The sequence below is a fragment of the Vitis vinifera genome, chromosome 17 (assembly GCF_030704535.1).
Source record: "Vitis vinifera cultivar Pinot Noir 40024 chromosome 17, ASM3070453v1".
In the NCBI taxonomy this organism is placed as follows: Eukaryota; Viridiplantae; Streptophyta; class Magnoliopsida; order Vitales; family Vitaceae; genus Vitis; species Vitis vinifera.
Window position 1 is genome coordinate 6,334,415 of NC_081821.1, and position 24,540 is coordinate 6,358,954.

At 36.0% G+C, this 24,540-nt stretch overlaps 3 protein-coding genes across 3 annotated transcripts; all 3 read right to left on the minus strand.

The window, feature by feature from the left end:
- Nucleotides 1-213: 213 nt before the first annotated feature.
- LOC100251842 (protein EARLY FLOWERING 5) lies at nt 214-12,085 on the minus strand. The gene is made up of 9 exons (XM_002269035.4): nt 11,871-12,085; nt 11,065-11,158; nt 4,398-4,483; nt 2,757-2,806; nt 2,585-2,654; nt 2,419-2,500; nt 1,919-2,340; nt 1,141-1,638; nt 214-911 (listed from the first exon to the last, which is right to left on the minus strand). Exons 1-9 carry the CDS (start codon nt 11,946-11,948, stop codon nt 690-692), a joined length of 1,602 nt encoding a protein of 533 aa, XP_002269071.1. The 5' UTR covers nt 11,949-12,085; the 3' UTR covers nt 214-689.
- Nucleotides 12,086-17,943: 5,858 nt separating this feature from the next.
- Nucleotides 17,944-20,625, minus strand: LOC100250053 (protein NUCLEAR FUSION DEFECTIVE 4). Its single transcript, XM_010665122.3, has 2 exons — nt 19,892-20,625; nt 17,944-19,260 (listed from the first exon to the last, which is right to left on the minus strand). The coding sequence occupies exons 1-2, from the start codon at nt 20,363-20,365 to the stop codon at nt 18,064-18,066; spliced, it is 1,671 nt and encodes a 556-aa protein (XP_010663424.1). The 5' UTR covers nt 20,366-20,625; the 3' UTR covers nt 17,944-18,063.
- A 92-nt stretch (nt 20,626-20,717) lies between these two features.
- On the minus strand, nt 20,718-23,210 carry LOC100244916 (protein NUCLEAR FUSION DEFECTIVE 4). The gene is made up of 2 exons (XM_002266494.5): nt 22,608-23,210; nt 20,718-22,066 (listed from the first exon to the last, which is right to left on the minus strand). The coding sequence occupies exons 1-2, from the start codon at nt 23,100-23,102 to the stop codon at nt 20,882-20,884; spliced, it is 1,680 nt and encodes a 559-aa protein (XP_002266530.2). The 5' UTR covers nt 23,103-23,210; the 3' UTR covers nt 20,718-20,881.
- Nucleotides 23,211-24,540: the final 1,330 nt, after the last annotated feature.

Sequence of the window (24,540 nt, forward strand, 5' to 3'; positions counted from 1 at the left end):
AGGTGAAATAAAGAAAGTCGGGGTTTTAGGGTGATGTTTTCACACTTTTTCCTGCCTGACATTTGACTTATTCTATGTATAAACTTGGACTTCACATGTTGGAGTCCGTCCATTTGCTGTGGCTTTTGAAGTCTGTCCATTTGCCTAAATTTATAACCATTTAAGATTTGACCAGTAGCAGAATCGACTAAAATGGAAATAGGGCACTAGAAATGGAGCAGAAGAATATACTTTCGTTGGCATTTTCAACTGAAAAGCTGCATAGTCCACTATGATGAAAACATATATTCATCATTCTTCGGAATTAGATGAAAGAAAAATCTCTTCAGAGACTTTCCATAACAATGAAGCAATTCAGAGCAGAGAAAAAAGAGGGAATGGTAAAAATTCTAGTAATTTTAGTGTGATTAATTCCCAGCTCTCTTCTCGTTGACTAGAGAAAATTAGCCCAAAGTTACACCATTTCAAGAATGAGGTTCAAAAAGTTGCTAAACGGATTTACTAATTTACTACTTAATACAAGGGAGTTTCCAGGAAGACACAGCCAAAGGTCGTCAAGGCTACTGACAATGAAGCATTTCTTCTCTCAAAGGGGCCAACGTCCTCTACAATAAGCCTGTACACATTTGTTTGCTTTCATAGCATGTCTGTCATCTTGTGTCAGATACAGCTCTCTGGTTACAATCAGCTCAACTGTCAAGTGCACCAAGCGCTTTCATGTCTTCCAGGAAGGCCATGTATGAGTCGTCAATGCTCTGTGGCCTTGCTGCGGCTGCTGATGGGTTTACCAACTCTGGCTTCACAACAGAAGGAGCTGCTTGCCCGGGCACTGCTGAAATGGTTGAAACGGATGGTTTTGGTTTTGCTTTTGGAGCAGCAATCTCTCTCCTCACACGTACAGATGCAGGAACCTGAAAACCAGACAACAGAAAAGGCTAATATTAGCAAGAGCAGACATGGGCATAAGCATCTAAATATAATGAAGATATCTAATTTCAGTTTCAGACAGAGTGAGAGGAAAATGGTAAATACATGCTCTATAAAATGCAGCACCAAACAGCAGATGTACACTTATAAACCAACAAAATATATAATTATATCTGTAGCATAAAATGAAGCATACGAGAAAACAGAGCTCACCATAGCTGTAAGCTCCGGAGTGTGCTGAGCTAGTGGCCTCTTAACAACAGTTGATGCAGCTGATTTGACATATGATGGCTTCTGTGGCATCGGTGGTCTAATTGCAGCATAATCATCTTCTTGTAAGGTGGGAACAGCACCAGGTGGAAGTGGTGGTCTCATCATTGGGGGAGGTCCAAAAGGTGGCCTTGGAATTAGAGGGACCATGATTCCAGGGGGAGCAGCTTGGCTGGGAAGTCCAGGAGGTGGAGGTGGGGGTGGAGGGAAACGTGAAATTCCAGGGGATAATACATCAGGCTGCAAAGTTGGGATCAGGCCAGGTCTAGGCACCGGAGGCTGTTGCCGTGGAGGAGGAGGAGGAGGAGGGACCATAGGGATCTCCTTGGTGCCTGAAGGATTATTGATGTCAGATTCAGGTAGTGTGCCTTCAGTCTGATTGCTTACCAACTTCAGCGGCAGGCCAGGTGGTGGGGGAGGTGGAGGGAGCACTGTTGGGACCTACATGAGAGAGAGAGAAAGAGAGAGAGAAGTTATTGCTATTTTTTTAGGCAGTAATTTGTAATGTCTTATGTTTTGGGGTCTGGACCAGACAAGCAAATACATATTTTTTCCTCACAAAGGCAACCAATTATACTCATTTAATTTCTTACAAGTACTTGCATGTGTCATCCCATCTGATCCAAGGAATTCTTCTTTTACAATCCAACTCTTTAAACCAGAACATTTATCATGTTCACTATTAATATCATCCTGAGAAAGGGAATGATGAATAGCTTACCTGAACTGGCTCCTTGGAGGTTTGATCATCAGATGTTGCAGATTGAGTCTTCTCCCCTTCCATCCTGCCAATACCAGGTGGAGGTGGCTGAGAAGACTGTTGGATGAGTGGAGGCGGAGGAAGTGAAGGGTGAGTTGTGACCTGTTCTTTAGGTGGGGGACCAGGAGGTGGAGGTGGCAAAGGTGGTGGAGGCAATGCACCCAAGTCTGCCATAGCAGGCTTTGGCGGCATTGGAGGTGGAGGAGGTAGAGGCAAGGAAGCAGGCATAACAGAGCTATCTCCAGGTTCCAGATGACCAGTATCTGGCAATGGGGGAGGTGGTGGAGGTGGAGGGGGTACAACTAAATCAGCATCCTCTGAATCTGTCATTGAGGATGAAGCAGCACCACTCGATGAAGCTGCTGATAAGGGAATCCTGGGTCCTGCAGTCCAAAGCCAAAAACTCAAAATGAAAGAGAGAGAAAAAGAGAGAGAGGAGACAATATTTGAGTTATACAAACCTATTGATGATTTAAACATGGGAGGCTTTCCAGGTGGTGGGGCCCCAGTAGGATTCAGCGTAGGGTGATAATAAACAGAGTCCTACAATAAGAGACTTGTAAATGTGACTTTTTACGTAAGCATAAGCATTTGATAATATAGCCAGCACAAGTCAGGTAAAATTACTTCAGGTTTTGGGTGCTTGACTCTCTCTTCTTCTTCTGCAGTTGTCCGTCTTCTAGGAGGTCCCAAATGACTACAGCAGGAGGAAACAATAGTTTGAAAAAGAAACAAAGAAAATCACATTTTAGAAACTCCACCACATGCACAGACAATAGATCATGAGAGGCTTATTCACCTGAACATAACTGGGGCCTCACCCTTCTCCTTCAATTTCTCTTCATATTCCTGTCCAACGGGATAAGAAGATTGGCAATAAAAAATAATCCAAACAACAACAAAAAGCAGAAACATATAAAGCCATAAGAGTTGAATATACAATAGCACATACAAGAAGGTTGAACATCAGAGACTAGACCAGAAAAAAAACCAAAACTAATGAGGAACCTTACATACAAGCACACACAGAATCAACCTTCCAACTTCTTTTATAAATATTTGCCATTTCCCTTCTCAATCATTTAAGATTATTTGCATTTATACCTTCCTTACAATTTAACACTCGTTTCACTAACATATCCACCATATGTTTTTGCTGTCCAAGGATCCAGAAAAATGAACACCCCAACTCTAGAGTAATATAAAAAATTTGGCATAGCCATACCTATCTAAAAAAGAAGGCACATTCATCCATCAAACATCCACAAGCTTATCTCCTTTTTATTTACCCAAGATAGGACTACTGCATCATCCCCCTCTACTAGAAAGTTGGATAAACTCTCAGCTTTAGCAAGCTTTAGGCCTTCCAACAACCCTAATATCTCTGCCTCAATAGCCAGACCCTTAACATTTTTAGAGAATGCTCTCACTAATGTTCCATGATGATCCGTAAGTGTTCCTCCAATCCCCAACTGTCCTGGATTACCCATGAAGCATTCAATACATTCAACTTCATGCTGCCCATTGGAGGAGGCATCCCTGTAGGGAGTATCTTCTCAACCAACCTAGTAGATATGCTTACTAGGTTCCAGTCTAACAATTTAATGCTCAAAGGGGTGCCCACAAATAAAGCACTAGCTGATGTCCAAAGAGAAGAGGATAAATAGATTAAATCCCATATCATCCTTCCATTTCTCTATTTTTTTATTTTGGAAATATATATATATATAGATAGATAAATAGATAGATTCATTCACCCTTATTTCACAAGTGCTGTCAGAAAGTTTCCTTGATTCCACATCATTTAATATGTTAGAAACAAAATTTCACATGGTTTCCTAACTATCTCCATATTTTGATCCTTATAAGCAAGATGCTTGAGCTCCTATTCTTTCTCAGTATCTTTGAGAGTACAAGAAATTCTCATTAGTATTGAAGAACTGTTCTATAACAGTTTGGCACCCCGTTGGCACAAGATCATTTAAAGGCAAAAAACAAGGAATAAAGAATACAAGAAAAATATCTAAAACACCCTTAAAAAGATCTATCCAACCTAACAAACAGTAAACAAAACTCCCTACCAAAAAAGGGAAGAAAAATAACTAATATCAAAACAAGGCAAGTAAAGACATTTTACATCTAAAGATATCCAAAATCCCACTTCCCAGCAAAATTTGTATCTTTTGGACAATCATTTGGACATATTGTCTTCTTTGGGCTTAAATAATTAATGGGTTTTTTGGAGAGAATATATCATCATCTGTTTTTGCAATATTTTCCTTAAAAAGGTAACTCTGTCTTTAAGGGGGATTAGACTGCATAAATTTAGGCCTGTCACAGAATTAATCATGCTGTGGACTAAATGTGATAGCATGAGTAACATAACATATAAAGGTAGAAATTCCAAGTAAAGCATGACCCACCATATTATAGCCATTACCTTTCTTTTCTTTAAGACGAGGTTCAGTGTATCCTCAAGTTGCCTCTTCTTGTGTTTTCTTGCTTTGTCCAGAGCACCATCTGCCTCTGCACCAATTAATAACAAAGATGAAATTGAATGGAAAAGCTGCCCAACCAAGCCACATGGCTAATGACCAACACAGCAAAGAATTAACTACAAAATATTGAAGGGCCTTTTTTTTTTTTTTTCTTTTGCTAGGCAAAAGAGAACATATATTAAAAATGCCTAAAGGGAGGTGTAGCACAGTTCACACGAAGCATACCAAAAATGTCCAGTATAGGCGAGAAGGAAAATATTTAGGGGCCAATGCAACATCTTTAAAAGTCTTGAGGCATACATACCACAGAGCACCTTTTTTTTTCCCAATGGACATACATACCATAAGCACTTTACCATTTACTATTTATTTTTATGAGCATGTACTGCCGCTGTTTTCAAAGACCAAATTGTTTTATTAATGAATAAACAAATTTATTGAAGAACAAAAGAAAAGGCAAGGCCCGTGTCCATGTAAAATAAAAGCAAGCAAAAACCAAAATCAAAGATTGAATTGTAGCTCCAGTATCATTTTTTTGAACAATGACCACTTAAGCAATAGTCATTCTACACACACATAATGAACAAACATATTCGGTTGGCAATTCTAGTGCTTTGACAGAATCAATTACAATTAACTTTTGAGCAGTTTGCACAAAAAGGTAAAGCATACAACACCATGCTATCTGATGAGATAATAATGGCAGATTGATCACAAACACCCACTTACCCTGCACCATATTTTTCTGTAAGTAGAGAATTATTGCAAGCACATCTCACAATTCTGACACTGTTGTAATGGACTTCGGCATTAGTTTTACTGTCTTGAGCCAATTTGCTGATGTTTTTCCCAGAAAAATAAAAAACTTGAAAAAAGCAGATTCATGTTTATGAAGGTTTGATAAGAAATTTTATTGTTTGCTGTAGCTACCAAACAAAAACTCCCAGCTTTCTCTGAATTGGACAGATTACATAAATGACATAACACAGGGCATGAGTATCCAGTTTCCAATCTGCAATAATGATGCAATGAGGACAGTGGCTTCCTGAATGTTACATGGCTCCTTCTGTAAAACAAATTGTTAGCCATGTAAACACCAAATCTAAATGGGTGGGCACCCTTTTTTCCCAGCATCTCTAGTGGATTCCACCAGTTCTTGAGCATAGTATTTACTTACTAATTTCCATCAACTATAGAATTAAACTAGAAAACCCAAATTTTACGTGGAAATTTATTAGTTCTGAATTCAAACTGCAATGCTAAAAAATTGGGTTGCTAAGATTGAATAAAAACACACTGTTGACCATTGTGCTGCCATAGAGTGGGGCTGACCATTAGGTATTTGGGGAAAATTATCTTGTAATTTGAATAGGTAGAAGGCTTGAATGTTAATTCGATTAGAAATGCTAATGAGTTGATTCGATGGGTGAGGTAGTGTAAGTTCATTTATTCAGCTGCTGACCTTGCGTGTAAGGATCTGTTATGGTTGTGGAGAAAAGGCTTTAACTTCCTAAAGATGAAAAGGAGGATGGGAGGGGGAGGACATTGACGTGCAGTACTTTGAGTGCCCCTTTACCATATTTATATTTCATTGAGTAGAAGGTTGAGAAAGTTTCAATATGTCTTCTTTTGAGTTTGAGTTAGAGAGGGATTCAAGTTTTATTTTTTTGATTATGAAGCAAGGTCCTTTAGGAAAGTGGTTTTTGTGGTTTTAGCGCCAAACTATCATCCCTTTGTGAATCTAGCTCTTTTAAGAGAATGATTGTGGAGGTTTTTGTAAAAAAAAAAATGGATAATTTATGAAGTGTGGAAGTATGTGTGTGAACAAGGGAATGGAAGACTAAATGTGTGAGGGAAAGTCATGGATCCTTTTAGGAAGCTATTGTAAAAGGCAATGATGTGATTTTTTCTTGATTGATGAGTTTAATGGTGGCCCCTAACAATATATTTTTTAGTTTTCAGAGAACTAGTGTAATAGTAGGCCTATTATTGAGACATTTCCACTCATTTTCTTTAGTTTTTTTTATAAGTAAGCAAAATATATTAACAAAGGCTATTAAAAATGGTGCATCGTACGCCCTCTTAGAACTCTTTTTTTGCATGGGAAGCAGTTTGGGGAAAAATTTTAATAGTAGACATGTTAATGAAGAGGGGTTGGTCCAAGGTCAACAGGTGCAGCCTTTGTAAAGACGATGAGGAATCAGTGGACCACATTCTCATTCATTGTGGTAAGACAAGGGAGCTATGGACTTTGTTGCTATCTTCTTTTGGTGTGGTGTGGGTGTTCTCGGGCTTAGTGAGAAATCTGCTTCTAAAATGGAAAGTTAAGGGGCTAGGGAAGAAGAGGAGAGTAGTTTGAGATTGGCGCCTATTTGTCTTTTTTGGTGTATTTGGGGAGAGTGAAACCGAAGAACGTTCCAAGAGGAAGAGATGTCAGATCCCTACTTGAGGAACCTCTTTTTTTGGTCTTTTCTACAGTGGTCTCAACAGTTTTTGTATTTAGACTCTCCCTCTTTTTTGGATTTTTTGGGTGATTGGCATGTTGACTAGCTTTTTACCTATCTAGGTTTTTTCTTTCTTTTTGCAACCTTGTTTTGGCTCTCTTTGTATACTACTTGTAAACGTAGGGTGCATAGCGTCTTTTCAATTCAAGTTGTCTTCGTCTATCAAAAAAAAAAAAAAAATACAAGCACCAAAAGAAAAACGCAATATTAGAGAAAAAGTAGTAAAGACCTCTCCTTACAAAGAACCAAATCAATCAACCAAGTCTACCATAGACATTTTTGCTATATTTAAGACCACCTTGACACACTCCTCTCCCCCAACCCAAAGAAAAAAAGAGAGTATTTTATTGCTTGATCCATTTGTTCCATATCTTCAAAAGACTTGCTAGTTCTCTCCTTTCAAATAGTCCAAAGCACACATAAGGGGCAACTTTCCATGTTTTCTTTCTTTTCTTCCCACAAGGATCCATGCCAACTTAAAAGGACCCTCTTAGAAAAAGACAACATCACTCATTCTAATTGAAACAATGAGAAAATTAGCTGTTGTAGAATTCTTGGTGGGATACTATGAATCGGAAGGTGGTCTATTGCTTTTTCCTCATCTTACACAAAAAACATCTATTTACAAAGGTCTTTAACCCTTTTTCAATTGATCTATGGTGAGGATCCTGTCCCAGGTTGCTTCCCATGCAAAGAATCCTACTTTCGTTGACACTTCATGGGTTTCAAATAAATGCCTTAAAAAAGGTTCTAATCTCCCTAGCAATAAAAAAGAGTAAAGAGATTTAACTAAGAAATTACCGCTCTTCGTTTCTAAATAGATCACCCTATCCTCATCCTTCTTACTTAATGCTTTCTCCTAAAACCTTAAAAGAAATTCCTCCATTCTTTCGAGTTCTCAGTGATGAAATTGTCTATTGAACCAAGGACTCTAATATCCCATTTCCTAAACGCTCCCACAGATTCGCTACCTAAGAATCCGTTGAAGTAGCAATAGCAAACAGAAAGGGAAAATAATCATTGAGGGTTGAATCACCACCCCACCTATCATTCAAAAAAGTTTACATTCTTTACGTCTCCCACCACGAAACTAGATATGGTTTTAATGACATCTCATCCTTCCCTAATTACCTTCCACATGCCCACTCTATAACTATCCCTTATATGACAAGATTTAAGAACACTATTCCCCTTCTTTTTCCCAAAACTTCCCTATTGTAACCCTTTTTTACAAAGTTGTGAATTTGCAATTTCATTTGTTGAGCAAGGTCTTGATGAGAACGGACGGATTCCTAATGCCAAATGCCCACCCCCCAATTCTTCTTCTTCATGTACCATCTTTTTTCTAGTGCTCCCTTGTACAAAATGTTTCTTTGAATCTTTCCAAGCGTTAAACTCACTTTTCTTAGAATGATGAACAAGGGCTTGTGATAAATCGATTGACTTGACAAAGTACTTTTAACTAGAGTGAGTCTTCCTATTGCCTCTTTCATATTGCTTGCCTTCTTTGAAACCTCTCTTCCACCACATGCCACATTGAAGTCAACTTACAAGAGCCACCCAAAGGGAGACCTAAATATGTGGTTGGGAGCACCCCCATTCTACAAGCCAATATAGAAGCCAACACTTCCACATTCATTACCCCCATTAGAATTAGCTTGTTTTTTTCTAAATTAATTTTAAGCCCAAAAACTACCTCAAATCACATTAGAGTCCAACTTAGATATCTTTATTGCCCATGGCTAGCATTACAACATTTAAGAGTGCCATTAGCTAATAAGAGATAAGACACCTCCTTCCTCTCTGCACTTCTCCCTTCTACCTTGAAACTCAAGATGAAACCTTTCTCTCCTGCCTTCTTCAAAAGACAACTAGGAGCCTCTAGAGCTAGGACAAATAAATAGGGAGAGATGATCCACCTGCCTCAAACCCTTTGAGCTTTGAAAGAAACCAACCGGAGTCCTATTTACAAGAACTAAAAATATAGTTAAGGATTTGCACCATTTTGTTCCACCTATCCACTTTTGGCTCAAGTTCATGTTATAAGCCCTTTCAATATCAAATTATAATATGGTTGTATGCCCTTTCAATATCAAATTATAAAGCTCTTAGTCTTGAATCAATGACATTATTTGCAATAAGGATCGAGTCCCAAATTTGGCTCCTCCCTGCAAAGGCATGTTGTGAGTGTGACACTTTCTTAATTTTGTTTTCTATCACCTCTGCTAGGAACCTATGCAGACTTTCAACCAAGCTAATGGGCCTAAAGTCTTTCAAGTCCTTTGAACCCTCTTTGTTAGGACTCAAAACCATCAAAACTAAAACATGACATTTGAACTTCTTTCGAACTCCTTAAACTCCCTAAAGAAACCTAATACTTCATTCTTCACAAAGTGGGTGCAGCGTATGTCTACATGTCAGATCATTTGCATCCCAAAATCTTATGACACAATAATGCGCTTGAGAAGGGTCTCAATTATGGGTGTGGGTACTTGGATATGTCATTAATTAATAATGAATTAACACTAAATATAAGCGTAGTAGTATAAATCATAATACTACATGATTAATTGTAATTGGAAAATATATTTATTATATCTTTTCTATTTTAATAAGATGCTAATTATTATATTTATCTTTAAATTCTATATGATAATAATTGTTATATTTCATTATATTTAAAAAAATTAAGAAAGAGATAAAACACTTTGGTTACAAGAGTTAGAAATTAATTTAAAATTTTTTTATTTTTTGTTATAATTTATTTTATATTGTTATCTAGTATAATTTTCAAAAATTTAAGAAATATATAAAGAGAGAAATAAATGTATCGGAAGCAATATAACTTTAATTTTTAAAAAAATTAAAAAAGAGATAATGTAGGTAAATAGTTGTATCCGATGCAATATATCCTTATCCGACATGGATCTCGTACCTATACCTTGTTGAATTGTGTCGACATGGGTATTTTGACTGAAATTAAAGCGTGTGTATCATTGTCCACAGCAACCATTCTAGTTGTAGCCTCTTCAGCAGAAAGGATCCCTTCCACTAATTTTCTTTATTGTAGTTAATAAGGACTAAAGACGCTTGGGCAGCAACTAAGTGGAGCAGTTAGGTGAGGAGAAGCATCGGAAGCCAGCCCTTGCAATAAGGTTTTATGATTGTTTTATTATGGAGTTGAAGTCCATGTATTTCTTTTATTTCTTTAATTTTTTCCTACAACTGTTGAGCCCTTAAATTAGTAGGAATGGATAAGACAAGTTGCTTCAATCCCTTTGAAACTGGAAGTTAAATGCCTTATTTTGGTTACATTCTTCTGTGTACCTTTGAGGAACTTTGAGAAAGGAAACTTTCTGGTAAAGAAGTTTGTGTTGTGAGATAAGTCAGAAACTTTGGGTCTCTCTCTCTCTTTCTCTAGAGTTCTTTCATGGATGTTTCTGAGCCTGTTAAAAGTTCTTACTAGGTTTAAACTTTAAAGGCAGGGCCGTAAGTCATAAAGCCATTTGGTAGTTTGCCCCACTTTGCATCTTTTGGTGTGTTTGGTGCAAGAAGACCAGAGGATCTTCCAGAATGTGAACATGTTTGTTTTGAATGTGAAGGATATCTTCATTCAATTGAGCTTTGGATTTCCTTTATACTTTTGTCTTAATCAAAGGAAAAGAAAAATAAAAGGAAAATGGGGTTTTGATGCTGCAGATGTCTCTTGACTGTTGTTAACTCTATTCCAGAAAATTGACTCCTCAGATATGGAAGAAGATCAGTAGTAAGACAAGGCAGAGAGGTCTAATTCCTAAGTATGATGGACCATTCGAGGTGATAAAACGGGTTGGGCAGGTGGCCTACATGTTGAAGTTGCCTGAGAGGCTCAAGCTTCACCCAACTTTCCATGTTAGCTTTCTGAAGCCTTATTGTGAATTATTTCCTACAATACTCCTATTTTCCAGTACATTCACCAATTCCTTTTGTGCCAAAATCAGAACACTGAAGCTTCAAATGCTCCACCTAAAAATTGCATCATTCAACAGAATAGACTGCTTGATTTAAAATGGACCAACATTTTGGCATTCAAAATATGAAAGCAATTCAAATAGATAAAACTTACTCATCATTTCCAACTTATCAATCTGCTCCCTCAGTGTCTCAGGGTCCTTCTTTAAAATCCCCACCTCTCTCACCTTCTTCCTTTCTTTCTTGTTCTGTTAAAGAAATACAATATAATGTCAAAAGTGTATGAATACAAATTCAGACAATGCATACATGACCATCATCAACAGAAACAAGGAGTTACAAAAGCACTGAATACAAGATTGATGATTCATGGAAGTCCATTAAAAAGAAGGGGGAAAAAAATCAGTAAACAAGCCTTGTATTGCAGGGCTGTGGTAGTCTGCTAAAATGAATTTTTTGTTTTGTCGGGGAAAAAACGTCTGAATGTAAGACTTCAATTCCCTTGTTCCCAGTTTTCTCAGCATCAAAACACATGATAAATGCAAAGGGCACAGCTAATGACAACCAAATCAAATCCCTCAATTGAGTAAATTCAGTAAAAGAAAAATAATTAAAATTCTTTAATACACAAATACACGAAATTGAATCAAAAGAAGGGGAATTTCACTGAATAACAATAGAGACACAAATTAGGGCACTGATTCGTACATTTTGACCACAAACCTAGATAAGTAGCTTAAAATAGCTCTCCGTTTAGCTTCTTAAGGAAACAGAGAAAAACTTCGAATCTTAGGTTTATGTAATTGTTGTGGCAATTATAAAACTCGGAGAGCGACATTAAGCGAAGTTGAGTAGAAACAATAGGTAGTGCAATCATCAAAGATTTTCTCGGAAAGCAAGCAGAGATAGGGTAAAACCCTTATAGAAAAACGAAAAAGGAAAAGGAAAAAAAAAAAATACCCTTTTCAACTCCTTCTTGCGAAGTTCTTTCCGATAAGCATCCGTAGGGTTCATGACTTTGCCTCCCTTGGTCTTCATCTTCGCCTCTCGAATCTCCCTTCTTCTCCTCCTTCACTCTCTCTTTCTCTCTCTCCCTCTCTCTCTCTCTCCGATAGAAGTCTCGATTCTGCGCAATCTATTTGTTTGCGTTTCTCTTTTATAAGGGAGGAAAACCGGAAAAGTGACTTTTTTTTGCTTCTGCTGCATTTTCTAAATGAAATAGTTCTGTTTTTACTTTTTCAAAAATAAAAAAAATTAATTTTATTTTTATTTATTTTATATAATTTAATAGAATGCAGCCATAGATTGGATTAAGGTGTTATAATTTTAGGTTTTTTTACAATTATTTAGAAGTAATTTGATGACACTTGAAATAATAGTTTATTAAATAATAAGAAAGTATATGTTATATAAATTATATTTTATATTTTTTCAATTCTCCATGGAAGTAAATTTGGTATTTCAAGTTTCAAAATATTCTCATTGAATTGAGATTGGAGTATTTTTTTTTAATCATAAGAAAATATTAAAACAAATGTTAAGGAAAATAGTTTTTTATTTGAATGTTATATAAGAAAATAATATTTTTTTAAATACTAAAATATTTTTTGAGAAAAAAAATTGGGGAAGACATATATTTTTAGTAATTTTTTTTGTTGTTTAGTCTTCGCTTTTCCATATTTTATAATAAAAAATTATAAATTTCCCTTTTATCTTTTTTTTAAAAAAAAAATTCCTCTCTTTGCTTTCTCTCAAAACTTTTAGGATACATAACCTTTATAATGGATCAAATCTCACTAAATTAATCATGTTAATGACAACATTATTACTATATCTGTACTATTATCATATCGATATTATCTTGAGCCTATAAATTAAAGTATAAGAATTAACAAAAGAAATTAAGGGTCTCTTTGAAAATTGTTTTTTAAACAGTTTTCTATTATCGAAAACAAAAAATACAAAAAATATATTTGACAACAAAAAATTGTTTTCTATTTTCTTTTCTTAATAACATAGCACAGAATGTATTCAAAGAATATCTTTTAGTTATTTTTTTGTCATTTTCACTTATTTTCTTGGGAATTGTTTTAAAAAATATTTATACAAATATATAGAATAATTAAAAATAAAACACAAGATATAAAAAATATTTTTTTAAATATTTAAAAAAAAAAGTTAAAAACATTTTAGATTTCCAAATAGATTTTTGTTTTACAAAAACCAGAGACTCAAAAACTATTTTTCAAAATTATTTATTTCCATTTCTTTTCTCATTTCTTCTAAACGAAGAAAGCTGCTCTTTCATTTTGTCATTTCCCCAAACTATTCTTATACCCTAGTCATCCCTTTCTTCCCCCCTTACCCATTTCCTTCATTTTATTTTCTTCTTCCCTAAAAAAACATAAAAGTATGAACAACAATTTATCGGCAACTGTAGAACCATCCATCGTCCGATTGTCCCCTAAGCAAAATGACAATTCAAATAGAAAAAATAAAATGTAGAAGAGAATGTGATTAGAGATTCGAAGACATAGGAAAGGCCTTCAAAAGTGAGTTTTTTTGTGTGTTTTATTTATTTATTTCTTTGTTCTTTTTTATTTTTTATTTTTTATATATTTTTTATTTTGTATTATGGCTTTGTTTGGTTGCTTAGAAAGTTCTAGTTTTTATTTTAAGGGGAAGAAGAGAGGAGAAAAAGGAGAAGAAAGAGAATAAGTGGTAATGTGCAATTTCTATTGTTTATTTTTTATTTGTAAAATTGTAAAGTTTATATTAGAATTAGGAATGCTTTTGTAGAAATTGCGTATTTAGCTAGAAGTTTGAATGAACTATTTCCAGTTCAAATGTATTAAAAAAAATCATATAAAAAAATGCTTATTTGTAAGTTTTGGACTTTTAAAATAATGAAAAGTTGCTCCGTTTTGATTTTTGGAATGAAAGTTTCCAATGTGTATGCTGAACATATCATCCTTATTTGTGTTGGTTATGAAAATTTTCCATAATATAGCTTACTATTTGGATTTATGCATTTAGGGAACTATATTTACTATTGAAGAAGATGTTTTAATTATTCTTGGTTTCAGTTTTTATGTCTTGCCTTTTGGGTTATTACTTTGCACTTTAAAACAAGTTTATGATATTAGACCATCAAATAAATTTAGTTGAAATTTATTATTATTATCATAGAAATATAAATAAAGTTTATGATAGGTCTTGCTTTATTACTATTATTACTATTATTATTAATAATAAAAATAATTATAACAATAGTTATAATATTAATAAAAATAAATTTAGTTCTACCAATGCTAATAATAATGAAAATTTTATTTAATTGAAATTTGCTTAAATTTATGTTTTTACCCCTTATAGAGGATTTTGAGGTCATTGGTAGGTATAGTTAGGGTAGTGCCTGTTTAGCCTAACTTTATCAATAGTCGTGTCGAACCTCTTAGATTGATACACATGATATATCTGGCCCATTGATTTTGCTCCAGTTATGGGTATGGGAGATGTTCCCATTTATTGCACCTCATTGTTTACATATAGCTCCACATGATGAGCAGCGATCTCCACCTCCATTAGCTATTTGATATATATTATAATATTACTACAAATTTTACTATTATGATGATACATGCATAAACTTAAATTCTATAATTTATTTATTTATTTATGCTTTGTTATTTTGATTTTATAGTTGGAGATATGAGTTTCGTACTACTTCAATTAACATGCACGTCTTAGCTCAGTATAGGCACCATCTTGATCGACTTATAGCAGATCAGATGATAAAAGTGTGATTCATTTCTTACACTTGTTTCTTTAAACAAATTCTAGACCACTGATTATATATAACTTTTCTTAAGTATAGATTGTATGGCAACTTTATGTTGATGACATGAATGCTAGTCTTCCTGATTATTGTACTGCTGGGAAAGATATATGATGCACTATCTCACATTTGATATGTTTCCACATAGTTGAATGTCATAGACCTGATCGAGTATTGCAGCAGTTTGGATTTCGTTAAGGAATTCCTCAGCCATGTCATCATGAGTCAATCTTACATAAATGTGATTTGAGAGGTAGACATGATGTTGATTGGACTACTCGATATAGAAACTACATTCAATATTGGACCTCTAGACGTGAGCATATTGCTAGAGGCAAGATGGCTATAGGTTCATTGGGGTATCATGATCCATACACGGTATGGTATCGCTCCATTACTATTCGGTTTCTTACTCGGAGCTATTGGTAATTTTCATGTTTTTTTTTATTAAAGTTTATTTTATTTTTATAATAATTTAATTTATCTTCTATTTGACTTATAGACTACTAGCATACATCAGATATATAATATTGCAACTCCAAATGATTTGCACATTTGCAGTCTGTGTATTATTGTATTAGAGGCCATACATGAGATGAATCGTTTAGATGCTCCATTTAGTGTTGATGTTACTACACAACCCCAACCTCAATCAAGACATGTATGACCTATAGGATGAGGGCCTCGCATGAGGAAGATTAGGCATACACCGGTTGTTGCTCGAGCGCAACCATCAACTAACATTAGTCCACTACCTCATCAGTAGCCGATATCATCCATTACTCAATCAAGAGATGTTACTACTTATGACTTGTATTTTGGATACTGTTAGTATTTTGCATATCATTATTTTGGACAAATACTCAAGATGTATATTTATACTTGTTTTATTTTGGATTGACTAACTTTTTATTAATGTAAATTCTATAGTATTCTACCTATTTTGGACTTATTTGATACAAAATTGTATTATTACTATTTTGAAAATGTGCTGATTTAATTAGTATTTGGTTTACTTGTTTTGATTGGTTTTGGATTGAATGTCAAAATATTGATTATAATGTATACAAGTGATAAACTTTAAATATTTGGTTGTATATAGGGTAATACCAATTAAGAGATAGATTTTTTTTTTTTTTTTTTTTTTTTTTTTTTTTTTTTGTGGAAGGTGTCTCTTCAAGAGACACTCTCAGCATAAATTCAAAATTTTTCAATGTGTATGAAAATTGTGGAAAACGTCTCTTCAAGAGATACTTTCAGTATAAACCCAATTTCTTTTTACTTGTGGAAGGTGTCTCTTGAAGAAACACCTTTAGTATAAATTCATTTTTTTGGGAATTGTGGAAAGTGTCTCTTCAAGAGGTACCTTCAACATAAATTCGAAATTTTCCATTGTGTATAAAAATTATGAAAAGTTCTATTAAAAAGACACAGTATAAACCCTTTTTTTTTAAATTATGGATTTAGTATAAATCCATCTTTTTGGGAATTGTAAAAGGTGTCTTTTAGGAGACACCTTCAATATAAAATCGATATAATTTAAAAGTTGTAAAATTGTGAAAAGTGTCTTTTCAATATAAATTCAATTTTTTGGAAATTGTAAAAGGTGTTTTTGAAGAGACACCTTCAATATAAAATCAAATCAAATTTAAGAGACATAGAAGTATAAATTAAAATTTGTAAGATTATGGAATAGACACCTTTAGTATAATCCAATTTTTTGGGAATTGTAGAATGTGTCTCTTCAAGAGACACTTTTAGTGTATATTAGATTTTGTTGAATTGTGAAATGTGTCTCTTGAAGACACACCTCCGGTATAAATTCAATTTTTTGGGAATTGTAAAAGGTATCTTTTGAAGAGATACTTTCAATATAAAATCAAATTTAAAAGACATGTAGTATAACTTAAAATTAGTGAAATTGTGGAAGGTGTTTCTTGAAAAGGCACCTATAATATATATTAGAATTTGTGGAATTATGAAAAGTGTCTCTTCAAGAGGCACCTTTAGTATAAATTCAATTTTTTTTTTAATTATAGAAGGTGTCTCTTCAAGAGACGCCTTTAATATAAAATCAAATTTATGAGACACTTGTAGTGTAAATTCAAATTTGTCAAATTGTGGAAGGTGTTTATTTGGTAGACACCTTTAATACATATAGGATTTTGTGAAATTGTGAAAAGGTGTCTTTTCAAAAAGACACCTTTAGTATAAATCCAATTTTTCGGAATTATAAAAGGTGTATCTTCAAGAAGTCTAATAAATATTTTAGGCTTCAGTTCAACACCATCGCACAAGGGATTGTGTGAGGAGAACAGATTTTGGTATATGTTGTGCCACAATAGTTCAGTAGATCACCACATCAGTGACATAGATCAATGAAAAGTGACCAATAGACTAGAGATCATAATAGTAAAGAAAAAAAAAACTACTAATAATATCCAATAAATTACCACAGGGAACTATCCTTCTTATGGGATGTCTACTATGGTCATATGGCCTGATCAATGTTACCTAGTGTTTCAGGTGTAATTATTCTCAATTAACTCAATAAAGGAATCCATATGGGGCTGGTGTACTCCTTTGGCCAGTTATGTTTCCTATTAGTAATTGTCCTTGTGTTGTTAATTCTGGTTTTGATATAGGTTCAATGGAATCAAAGTTTGTTTTCAAGCATGAAAAAGAAACTACTGTATGCAAAGGGCCTAGACATACACTCACATTTACCCAAGGAAAGAAGATTCAATAGCATTCTCCCTAGCTCGACATTTTTCCCATGGCTTCAGCCTCTGGACAGTTATCTCCATCTTCACCTTAGTAGCTGTCTTCATTCTTTAATCCTCATCACCAGACTTACCACTTCAAGTGCAACTTCAAGGCCTGACCTTCCATGAACTATTTCTCAGTCCGAGATACATCCTTGAATTATTTCTGCCCAACCAATATTACCTGCACAGGTGCAACATGCACAACGTAGTTCTTATTTTATGTTGTCAGGAACAGGATAAACAAACAAAGCATTCTGATAACCTGTGCCAGAGTAAAACCTACCATATAGGAGAATTCTTCCAGGGGAAGATAAAGGACTTCAGTTGAATTTTATGATCAATTCCGTGTATATGTGCCAGATGATAAAAGATAACTGAAACTAAAAATTAGAATTGAAAAGACAAAAAGAATAGATTCATGTTCCTCTTTCTCAGAAAGGGCAATCAAGCAATTATTTTATTAACAAGCACAAGCAGTTTACATGGAAAAGAAAGCAATCTAGCAATTACACCCTCGCACACATTTCTTAAACACTTAAAAAACTTTTTACACTCTACCCGGATGTTGCAGTCTTCGTAGTACAACTTGGTTATAGAAGCTTTTAGTTCGGAGGAACAATATCAAAGCAACAAAACACCCCAACAGGGTAGCTGATGCCATAATGAGAAAAGATACCATGAAGCAGTGAGTTCCTGTGCATTTATTCCCGTCTGCTGATGCTTCTTTATCATAAATGTAGCCAACCACCCTCACCGAGAAAATATAAGATCCAACTGGACTTGCCATGGTAATGGTGTTGAATATGGTGCCCAAATGCTGTACACCAAATATCTCAGAAGTGATTGTGGGCATTAGTGACCATTGTGAACCATAAGATACACCCACTAATACTGAACCAGCATAAAGAGCACCAGGCATACCAGAAGCAATAACAAAATGACCAATACTCATGGTTGCAAGAGTGATGACCATGAATACTGGCCTTGCCCATCCTCTTGTATGCAGGAAATAGTCTGATACATAACCAGTTCCAAAACGACCAAGAAAATTCCAAATGCTCCATAAAGAAACTAAAGTACTTGTCTCAAAGCTTTTGTAACCAAATGCTCCTCCAATTTGGCCAATGTTATTCACTGTGGCAAGTCCTGAACCCATTCCACATGCCATGGCAAGAAACAAACACCAAAAGTTACAGGTGCCCATGGCTTGCAACAGATTCAGGTTTTCTCCCTGGAGTAAAACCCTATTATCATCATTATTTCTCTCTTGTTCAGCATCACTATGCACCAAATGATATCCAGCAGGATCTTGCCCTTTACCTATTTTCTCAGCATCCAATTGTTTTGGGTCATCTATTAATTGGTTCTTCTCAATCAAGAAAGTTTGAGAAGTTCCATCAAAGTTGCTCTGCTGGGCTTTAATTGTAACAGCAAGAGGCATGGCAAGCAGCAGCAGCAGAAGAACAAGGGTAAAAAGGCGTGCTGGAAATTGCAAAGTGAGGATGTTCTCTAAGATTATTAAGGCCATCAGGTAACCAGCTACAACTAAAGCAACCAATGAAAAACCATTCAGGTGCTTCTTCTCATCTCCTTCTTTTGTATTATAGATTCTGACCAAACACATGAGCAACAGAGGATTGACAGTGGTCACCAGCATCAGCATGAGAAGATATGAGGCAGGGTTTCCCTTGAATATTGCCTGATATAATTGAATTAATATTGCTCCACTCAAACCAAGAAAACCCTAAACACAGAAGGCCAACAAGAAAATAACTTCAAGATGGAAACTGGAAAGTTAATACAAAATACAATTAGGGGTTCAATGAGGAACTAAGGCTAATCATATAGCTTATAGCAAAGACATCACCAAGCCATGAAAATTCAGGCAACTGATACAGAAAGCAAATAAATCATTGACAGGTAAACATCATAATCGATTGAACTATATCAAAGTGGAAAAAAAATAAAGGATTCACTCCATTATATTCTACAATATCTCCAACCATCGCTGTAAATACCTGAAGCTCAATTAGTTACTCGTTAATCTATTGGGAATGGGTTGAGGGTTGAAAGTTGGACACTTCTTATTGCATAGAAACTTCTTGGTTCAAGGGAGCTCAAAACCTAAATTCCAATTTTTTTTCTCGATATTTAGCCATGTGTTTTGAAAGTCCAACCTCAAGCATGTGAACAATAGCTATTCAGAAGAATCACAAGCCGTAATTGGTAGAGTAAACAAGCGATTTCAATAGTCTATATTGTGTGGCTTTGGTTTCCAAATATTTCCATGAAGAATCAGGCAATCAAAATTCTGAATTCTTTTCTTTTCCTATATCTTCTCAGCAACCAAACATAGGGGAAGAGAAGTCCATGACCTTCATGATGCCAACAACTGTGCCGCTAAAATCAGGGAAGTTGTGAACAGCGGTGACCACGTTAGCCGTGTTGAAAAAGGTCTGAGCATGAGCCGTCAGGAACATGAAGAGGCACATGAGCGGCACCGGCTGCCGGGGAATGGCTCCGGCGACAGAAAGCCATAAGAAGAAATAGCCCGCAAAGCACTGGATCGCCCCCACAGCGATAACCACCCATGGGCCACGAAGAAAGCAAGAAGAGGAGCGGCGGCTGCGGTGGGGGACGGCGACCGCGGAGTAGAGGAAGCCGGAGAGAACACCGGCGGTGGCTCCGACGTCTTTGACAACAGAGACGGTGTCGAGCGTTGATTGGTCGTAACCTTGGCTTGATTTGAGAGCCGAAGAGAAGATGCTGAAAGTGTAGAGTGAGCCGCTGCTGCACTGGATCCATATGCTCGCTAATGTAGCTATCCACTTGCTCTGTATCCTCTCCATCTCTCACTTCGCCCCTTCACACCAATTCCTTCTCCTCTCTTCTTTCATCCACTTTTGTCCAATTCTCTTTTTTTTTTTTTGGGGTGGGGGGTGGATTTTCTATTGGATTCCATCATTCCACTGTGCACCAAATCTTTCTAATTATTGGGGTTTTGGGTTCAACCGAGACACGGCTTGGAGTTGAAAATGGTCGCCCTGATGCTCTTCAGTGATTATAAAAAGAAAAAGAACTTCCCAGCAGTGGCCATGATTAGAAACGATTTGAATTTTTTTTTTTTTTTTAAAACGCAAATATATAAAGTAATAGGCAGCTTGGTTTTAATAATAAGAAAGAGGAGGCATGTGTCAATTCTGAATCAGAACCAAGGAATTGAAACTCCTGGGAAATTATCAAGATGATGGAATAAGAATTACATTTGTTTTCGTGTCTTCCCTCAGAAAAACAGAGGAAGCAACAACTGGATTACAAATAAACAATGAATCATACTTTGAACACCATAGTATATACTGCCTCTACTACCTGTCATCGTCTTGCAGAGAAAGGTTTAGCCTTCTAAGTACAACCAACTTATAGAACCTCTTTGTTCGGAAGAACAATGCAGAAGCAACGAGTGACCCAAAAAGAGTAACACATCCGATGATCAGAAATGATAACATGAAACAATGAGTGCCGGAGCATGAGTTCTGCTTGCCTGATGCTTCCTTGTCATAGATGTACCCGATTACTCTAACAGAGAGAAGGTAAGAGCCAACAGGACTGGCTATGGCAATGGTGTTGAAGATGGTACCCATGTGCCCAACACCAAATAGCTCGGAAGTGATGGTGGGCATCAATGACCACTGTGAACCATAACAAACCCCTACTATTACTGAACCCACATACAAATTCCCCGCAAAACCAGAGGCAATGATCACATGGCCAATAGTCATGGTAGCCAGGGTGATGACCATCAACAATGGCCTTGCCCAGCCTCTTCTATGCAGCAGAATATCCGATACATATCCAGCTCCAAAACGGCCAAGAAAATTCCATATACTCCACAAAGAAACCAGAGTGTTTATCTCAACTGTAGTGTAACCAAGAGATTCTCCTATTTGGCTGATGTTATTTATTGTAGCCAGCCCGGACCCCATTCCACATGCCATGGCTATGAACAACAACCAGAAGTTTCCAGTCCGCATGGCTTGCACAACATTCAGGTCTTCCTCATCCTGCAGCATTGGGGTGTCTTCGTCTGCTGCATGATGTTCTTTAGGATCCCCTGCAGCTGAAGACCACCTCTCAGACTGTAGGGACCCATTGTCACTCAGCAATGGGCTCCTCTCGGAGGACACCAACCCTTGTGATGATATCTCTGATTCATCCTTAAGGGCATTGGCTGCGATTCCAAGAGGGGAAGCCAGCAGAAGCAAAAGAAGTATGAGAGTAGCGATGCGTGCCCATAACGGAAAAGTAAAGATGTTCTCCAAGATTATCACGATCATAAGATAAGCAGCAACAAGGAGAGCGACAGTGGAGAAACGATTCAACTGCTTCTTGTTGCCTTGTGTGTCTCTTTCATCGATTCTAACCAAACACATCAGCAAGAGGGAGATGAAAGTCGGCAGCAACGCAAGCATCAGAATGAAAATGCTCGGATTGCCTTCGAATAATGCATCGTACACTTGGATTAACACTGCCCCACTCAGACCAAGAAAGCCCTGGCCAAGAAATGTCAGCACTTGTTATGACTATGAGCATCTGAATTACCAAACTTCAACCCACGCCATAACAAAAAAAAAAAACATGTATGATCACTAGCAAGTGCATTTGTCTGAGGCATTGATTTAAGCTCTGTTTGATTTCCAGAAAAGTGAGAGAAAATGCGAGGTAAAGCAAATAGAAAAAATATATATATTTAAAATTAATAAATTATTTTTATATATTCATTTCATTTTATAATAAAAGTAATTTTTTTTTCTTTTTTAAATATTTTTGTCGGACCAACATAGAATTAAATGCCATTGGGAAGTTATATAGCAAATAATCAATGCTTTAGACTGGGCATTCCTGTCATTGAAAACTTTCAGTGCTAATATAAATTCACTCAATGTTTTGAATGTCACTACAAAATTTCAAATTCCAGCATTATATTTTAGTATCAAACGACTTACTTAAATTTAAAAAATAAAATAAAAAATTTAATATATATATATATCTTTTGTTAATCAATCAGATGTTCAGAACCAGAGGACGACATACCTTCATGATACCGACGATGGTGCCGCCATAATCCGGGAAGTTCTGAACGGCGGTGACGACATTAGCAGTGTTGAAGAAGGTCTGAGCGTGAGCGGCGATGAACATGAACAAGCACATCAGCGGCACTGCAGGCCGATGAATGACTCCAGTGACGGACAGCCATATAAGAAAATAGCCAGCAAAGCACTGAATCGCCCCTGCCACGTGGACCACCCACGGTCCACCAAAACTGAGGAGATAAGAAACGGAAGAGGCCTGATGGCTGTCTCGGCGGCGGCGGCGGCGATGGACGGCGACGGCGGAGTAGAGGAGGCCGGAGAGGACACCGGCGTTGGCTCCGATGTCTTTGAACACGGAGACGGTATCGAGCGTTGCTTGGTCGTAACTTTGGCTAGATTTGAGAACCGATGAGTAGACGCCGAAGGCGTAGGATCCGCCGCAGGTGCACTGGATCCATATGCTTGCCACTGTAGTAATCCATTTGCTGCTCAACATCTTCTTTCTTTCTGCATCTGCCCGTTCTCTCTCTGTACATATTTATTTCTCCCAAATTTTCTCACAGATTCCCGGGAAAATGACATCTGGCGCGTGTTCTAAACGATCACGTCACGTGCCACATTATTGCCTATAGAGTGCCCGAAATCATTGTATCACGTCCTAGCCCGGCAGCACAATTGAACTCTTTTAGAATGTCTATACCATTTTACAATGTGAATTAATCCGAACGTATTGTCACTTAGTTCACACCTCATTTACTTCTACCTAACAAGCTATTTTGTATCAATTGATGGTATCGTCCACGCTCCAGGAGTGAGAGTGGGCTTATTTTTTTTCTTATTATTCCAATTTCAGTTAAGTTGAGGTGGCATCCTAAGGATAGATTAGCCCTCCCCTATCCATGCCGTTGCTGCCTTGCCCGTTGGTCCTTATCTTCCCAATATTAGCATTTTAATGGAAGCTTAATTAAAAAGTAATAGCTTTTCTTTTCTTAGTTGATCCTTAATTACATTATGTCAAATATAATTTTTTTTAATTAGAAGAATGATATTTAAATATTATTTATTTTTAATTAGAGAATAGTTTATTAATAAAAAATGTCTCTTTTATTTTGAGCAAGAGGAAAAACAATTAAAATATATATATATATATAAGGACAATTATGAAGCAATTATTTACGATCTTATTTTTTTATTTTTATTGTTAATGTTGTTATTCAATAATTTAGATTTTAATATAAACTTTTGACAATGACGATTAAATCCTTTATGTTTATGATGGTCTAAATTTTTTGGCGCGTCTACTTGGCTAGATCCCAAAGCTCACAGCCATGTGAATTGAGTTGAGTGTGTCAATTGTTTGGTTTGATGAGATGGTGGAAGCAGAGGCTGGCCACGTGCATCTACAAGGGGTTAGGTGACACCATGAGGCCCCACACTGTGGTAGCTTCATTCCATACGTCTCGGCGCATGATTCCAGAATCATAGAAGGCCCAACCTGGCATTGTGCAAAAGCCACGAACAATGAACCAAAAGGTTGTCGCTTTACACTATACTGTTTCCCACGCGAATCATGGTCATTATAATTTATATGTTATAAAAATTAAAATATTTGTAAAAAATTATATATATATATATTTAAAAATTATAATAATATTTTATTTTTATATTTAATATATATTAAATTAAATAATAAAAATAAATATAAATGTATTTATAAAGAGTTCAAGTTTAAGGGTCATTCATATCTATTTTTAGTGGGTTCATTTGAACCCTCAATTTTCACATTTCATACCCACCCTTCATACATAAACAAACTTTAAAACTTATCTATTTTTCTTTTTCTTTTCTTTCTTTCCCCTTCTCTCTCACCATGATCGTGCCTACACTCACCACAACCACCTTGCCCAGACAACAGCTCCCATGATTGCCAACAA